This window comes from Hydra vulgaris, chromosome 08 (genome assembly GCF_038396675.1).
Source record: "Hydra vulgaris chromosome 08, alternate assembly HydraT2T_AEP".
NCBI classification, from domain to species: Eukaryota; Metazoa; Cnidaria; class Hydrozoa; order Anthoathecata; family Hydridae; genus Hydra; species Hydra vulgaris.
This window is the reverse complement of record NC_088927.1, coordinates 28,537,864-28,544,455: the sequence shown is the minus strand read 5'-3', so window position 1 is coordinate 28,544,455 and position 6,592 is coordinate 28,537,864. Positions and strand designations below refer to the sequence as shown.

Here is a 6,592-nt window from a genome sequence, read left to right as displayed (position 1 = left end):
ATTTAGCTTCGTTTAAACTTAATCTGCAAAGTCAAACAATTTTTGCCAGTGCTAAGCTACAACCTGACCATACAACGTCGTCAAAGCATCGTAACAAACTCACAACAACTTTCTCGCATTTTAACTTTTTTATATATTGAAGATACTAAGCATGTTAAACAGTTATTTAAGCTAAAAAACAAAAAACAAAAAACAAAAAACAAAAAAGTTTTATGCAAACGCATATTTGCTTTGTACAATTATTTTATTGATTAAGAAAAAATCTTTTCTGTAGAGTTTTTTTGCTTTAAGTTTCACAAAAACAAAAAAAGAAGATATTTCAACAAGTTACTTAAAACTTAGTTTATTTGCTTTATTAATGTTAATAAAACTGTTAATAAACTAAAAGTAAAAGAACAAAAATAAATTAACTGATAATGAAACTGAATAAGATGATATTTAAGTATATCACGATAACCTAGATCTTTTGATTTATTTAACGGTATTAACGGGTGATGCGGAAGTTATCGGACAAATCCTAATTTCATTATTTGAGCATAATAATTAGTTTTTGTCGTTTTATGCGTAGACATAAACGTTCTATAAAATATAAACTTTATTATTTGAAACACAATTATTTAAAATGAGGTTAAATGCAGCTGAACGAGAATCTTTTCGAAAGCGACTAAAAATGTTTTTTGTAAATAAACCTAATATTGAAAAAAAAAATCGTAAATCATTTTGAAAAGGAAGGAATTGCTCGAAGTACAATATATGATAACCTAAAAAGACTTGAAACTGTTCAATCGTTTTCTGATAGGAAGCACCCTGGTCGTCTGACATCCTGGACTAGAGAAAAGAAAGCCGAATTAGCGAGACTTGTCAAAAATCGAAAAGGGGTCAGTCAGAGAAAAATGGGTATTAAATTCGGTGTAAATCAATCGACAATTGGTCGTCAGTTAAAAAAAATGAATATTAAATATAGAAAACGTGAAAAGATTCCTAAATACACTATAGAACAACAAATAAGGCCAAAGAAAAGAAGCAGGAAACTAGTTAACCAACTCTATAACAAAAAATCGCTTCTAGTCATCGATGACGAAAAATACTTTTGTTTTGCAAGGGACAACATGCCTGGAAATTCTGGATACTACACAAACAACAAAAAGACATGCCCAGAAAGTGTTCTTTTTATAGGAGAAGAGAAATTTCTAAAAAAATTATTAATGTGGAAAGCCATATCTGACCGTTGTATGTCCGTTGTATTGATTCGCACTTCCAAGGCTGTAGCGATCAATTCATCAATCTATATTAATGAATGTTTAGAAAAACGACTTCTTCCATTTATTCACAAGTATCATGGAGACTTTAACTATTTATTTTGGCCAGATTTAGCAAGTTCTCATTATTCTAAAGATTCTCTAAATTGGATGGACCAAAATGTCTATTACGTTGATAAAGAATCCAATCCCCCAAATGTGCCTCAAGCACGATCAATTGAAAATTTTTGGGGACATTTGGCACAGAAGGTTTACGAGGGAGATTGGCAAGCTTCAACAGAGCAAGTTTTGATTGATCGCATTAAACTAAACCTACACGAAATTGATTTAAACTTTTTACAGTCGCATATGAAAGGCGTCAGAGCAAAATTGAGATCAATTGCAGATAGTGGTGTTTTTTCATATAAAAAATAATATATTTTTATTAAAAGATAAATGCTTTATTTAAAAAAAATATAATATTAGTTTGTTTTTTTATTTATAAATAAGTTATTGACGTTTTTATTTTGTCCGATAACTTCCGCATCACCTGTTACACATATGATTCAGCAAGATACGTTTTGTATTATGAAAAAATAATACAAAATTATAAAGTAAAAAAATATGACAATAGAATACTTGTTTGAACCTGGCTTTTAGGTTAGGTATGGTCAATGTAACTTAAGTAATTATAAAAGTGTTTAAAAAAAACTGCAACATTGAAAACTGTGACTTATAGTATTTTACATAATATAATTGTTTGATATTTTACTATTTTTTGAAATTAATACTTAAACTATGTTTAACAATAGAGCAATTAAACTTACTTAAACAAACAAGTGTTAGAGATAATAGAAAACAGTATTTAGCTGTATTAATTACATTCCACTTTATGAATTATATTATATAAACAGGTACGGAAAGCTCAATACCTTTTTTTAGGTATGAGGTAAAGTTATTATTAATAAATAAATAAATAAAACATGCGCAGTAATTGTGAAAACTGAGATCCAACAAAAATTATAAAATGATTTCTAAAATTTTTATTTGGCCGAAGTTTCCGGACAATCCACGTTGGAATAAAAAGTGTTATTCACATGATCGCAATTGAACTGCCTTATACAGTCAATGTTCTTAATTAACCTTTCATATTTCAACAACAGTAAACTTTGCTCGGAATATAAATATCCTCATTTTCTGAACCGCACCTTAAAGTGGGGTAATACGATGTACAACTGATTGTGATCTCTTCAAAACTTTTTCTATTACATCGTAATAGAATTGGTTCACATTGCTTATTCGAAAAACAGTTTTTTTTCCAAAAGATGTTACTTTTTTTTAATTTATCATTCATAAGATCATGCTTTTCTTTAAAAGATCGAAAAATATTTTTAAAACTCATTATAAAAATCCTTTATCGCGATCTTTGAATTTATTTTTTGCTTCGTCTACACACAAAATAGGTAAACATTCAGTGTCTACGCTCCCAATTGTGTAGTATGATCTAAAAACATGAATAGAATCTCCAATGTATTTAAAGTCTCTAACCCAAATTTCTACATTACTTCTTAAGCAGAAAAAAATTGGAAAATGATCCGAAACATCAGTTTTTACAATACCTTTTTTGAGCGTTATATTGAAACAGTCATTGGTAAGAACGTTGTCAATTAAGGAGAATGAGAACTCTATAATTCTGGTGGGTTTATTTATAATAGGTACTGTTCCCGTTTCAAATAAATGGTTATAAAACTTTGTAATGTTTTGTTTTTCATTGTACTGGAAACAGTCTAGGTTGATATCCCCTAGTATATAATTTTTTTTCTTTTCATGACTAGCTTTTTCTATTATATTATGATCAAGATAATTGCTTAGGTACTCAGTTCTTCCAGTTGGTGGCCGATAGCTGCAGTTTAATAAAATATTTTTAAATTTTTTGTTTAATATTTCAACCGTTAAAATCTCAATATTTTTATCAGTAAGACTCATTTCGCTTTTAATATTATTTGCAATGTTTTCTTTTTTGTAAAAAGTAACTCCTCCTCCGCGTTTATTAAAATTACGCTTTAAAAACACTGTATTAAACTCTGTAAGATGGAGATTAGAGTTTGATTTAAAATCTTCTTCTGCCCACCAAGTTTCAGTTAAACAAATAACGTTAAAAAAAATATTCCGTTTGACAAATCATATTTAAAAAGCTATCAAAATTCTTTTTTAAACTTCTGATTTTGTGATTAACTGATATTCGTGATTAAAATAATCACGATTATCATTTTTTAATATGCTTTTAATTTTATCTTTATCTAAAAGTAAGAGGGTTCGAATTTTGATCCATTTATCTCATTATAATAATTAATATCTGGATCAGATTCATAGTCTAATTTGAGAGTATTGGTTTGAAATAAATTCGATATTTTTTCAAAATCATTCTGATAAGTTGAATCCATTTTGTATGTTTTTGTTATTTCAAAAATATTCAAAAGTTTTTGTATGCATCACTATATATGTATGCACACATAAATGTGTACATATTACATACATATATACATAAAAATGTCAAATTTGATTTTTTTTTTTTTTTTTTTTTTGATAATCAGATAGCCTTTTCGAAAGACTTGGTGATTAATTTATTATATACCACTTTGGCAAAATTACCTGACGAACGTATTTCTTTGACTTTAATAAATAATTTCTTATGATGGTTGTTCGTTCACTAAAATCTTCATTGATGTAAATCTTTTCGTTCCACACTTTTAGCTTTTTATAATTTTCTAGTATATTTTCACGATCTTTATAATCTAGAAATTTAACTACAAAAGTTCTTCTTGTAATGTTGCCGTCTTCGTTTTCTTTCTTCCCCGTTCTGTGCGCGCGTTCTATATCTTCTGTGCGCGCGTTCTATATCTTTATCTTCGGGTGGCATTTAGAAAAAGGAAGATGAGGAAATTTTGAAAAACACCTTTAAAATACCAACAATTTTAAGACATTTTAAATAAATTAAATACAAATATATAACTAAAACATATACTTTTTATAAGCACTAAGTTAATATGTTTATTTAAAATAAAAATAGTTCAATAGCTTTTTTTAATTGAAAAAAGTTATGTAGAATTTGAGGTTAAGTACTTTTGAAAAAAAAAAATTTGCGCAATTTTAAAGTCATTCTAGCAAGATTGCCTTCATCTCTAGTAATTAAACGGATACATTTTTGAGTAGAGTAAAGCACCTATGTTTTAATAATAATAAAGTAAAAAAAGTTAAGAAGATTTGAGTTATTTGGGACTTTTGGCCACGGAAAGAAAATTCGAGCCCACTATGGGTTTTTATTAGATTTTTAACTACAGTAATTACTCTGAGAAATCTTTTTATAGAATTCCTTAGGTTTTAAACCATATTAAATCAGTAATTTAAAAAAATATAAAAAATTTTGTAATCTTAGTTGCGTTACATTTTGTTTTAGTTTTACTCGGTCAAGTTTTTGCTTTTTTAAGTTATTATAAAACCACAAGTAAAAATATAAATGAAATTTCAACAACTGTCGTCTTAAATCGCATTAGTAACGTTAATTGACTACAACTCCTTACTATATTTGCTAATTTTTTTAATAAAACTTAAGAAACACAAAAAACTAACAGTTTTATTTGTGTAAATAAGGCATATGATGCCTTATTCAGTTTGGCTGAAGTTTATTTAGAGATCGTGAAAATTTATTAAGACACTGCTAGTTTTGCTTATTGTTGTCGTCATATGGCAAGTTACGCTAGTGTTACATCTTCAAAATCTAACCGACTTGAATGCATTTTAGACTTACATGTTTATATGGATCCGACCGAAAGCTTCAATAAAAAATATCAAGAAAACAGAGCTCAAGAAATTTACGAGAAAGTATCATTACTTATCGGGAAAAATAAAATCAATAGTTTAACTTACAACAAAAAAGGAAATTGGGTGATGGAACTAAAAAGAAAAGAAGACGCTATACATGTTAGCGAATCAACCATTCAATTATCTGGAAGTAACCAAAACATCAATTTAAAAATACTTTCTGACATAGGGCTACTAATTACGGTTAAATGCGAGCCATTAGTCGAAGACCATGATATTCTTTCAGAATTGGATCCATTTATTAGGGAAGTATATTCAATAACACACACAACATATAAATTTGACCGTAATTTAAAAGACAGCCGACGACTATTTCGAATTAATCCAAAAGTAAAATTAGAGGAGATCCCTCATACCATTGAAATTGGTGGTATCAAAATAGCTTTACACTATGCCGGTAAATCCTTTCTTTGTTCTACATGCCAGTATTCTCATCCGCCTCAACAACGGTGTATTGCTCGAAAACCAACGGAAAAACCAACTGCAGAAACTATTCCAAATAAACACCATAATAAAGACAAAAACGAATCGAATGATTTCGTATCTAGTTATCAACTAGCTGAAAATAATAATGAATTGACATCAAAATTATCCGATCTCAAATAATTCCTGTTTCTAATGAAATAGCTGAATTATATTTGCACAATCTAACATCACGTGCAATCCTGTCCGCTTTCTCTATTCTGTCTTTCTAACATTATTACTTCCATCTTTTGCTCTGAGATAACTTCGTTCTTGCAAAACTCACTTTACTCTCGGCCGTAAAGCGGTTATGACGCTCCTTCTTGGGGGGCTGAACATGTCTTTGCGTGCCTTGGTATGGTGGTCTCTGTATGGCAACTAGCCGGAGGAGAATAAACCACAATACCAAAATTATCCGAAAGCAAAGTAACCAAAATTGCTCCTACTGAACCAGCATTTGAAATTGTGAAAAGTAAAAGTCAAAAAAAAGAGGAAAGAAAGGGAAAGAAGACCATAAACGAACAAAATGAGTTTAGCGATATAGAATCAGAAATGGAAGAAGGCGAAATACGGCAAAACGATAAAAACATTTATAAAAGAAATGCCCCACCACCGACTCCTCAAAAAATTGACCCGAAGAGATTACCAAGAAAAAAAGCGGTATGAGATATTTTTATACTATATTATTCTTATTGTTATTTTTTTCTCTAATTTATCTGGTTTAACCTTTTTATTTTATTTTTTTACAAGAAAACTTTTTTGTAAATGTAAAACATCTGACATTCCATTCCTTTACGCATTTAATTACTCTTACTGTCATACCAATAATTATATCACCACAAACCACAAACATATCATAAAACGTAATAAAACAAAAATGGAAACCGTTAAAATATTCTCCGTAAATATTTGTGGACTTGCATAAACAAGCAAAACATAATTATAGAAAAATTAAAAAAAATGAATTTTGATTTTTTCTTATTGCAAGAAACGCATCTTAATGCACAAAA

General features: G+C 28.7%; 1 protein-coding gene across 1 annotated transcript; it reads left to right on the top strand.

Annotated features, from left to right (window-relative positions):
* Positions 1–893: 893 nt before the first annotated feature.
* Positions 894–1,673, top strand: LOC136083206 (uncharacterized). Its single transcript, XM_065802611.1, has one exon. It carries the CDS (start codon positions 894–896, stop codon positions 1,671–1,673), a length of 780 nt encoding a protein of 259 aa, XP_065658683.1.
* The last annotated feature ends 4,919 nt before the right edge of the window (positions 1,674–6,592 follow it).

Bases quoted from the DNA above. Each gene is read 5' to 3' on its own strand.
- LOC136083206 (XM_065802611.1), top strand. From the start codon at position 894: ATGGGTATTAAATTCGGTGTAAATCAATCGACAATTGGTCGTCAGTTA.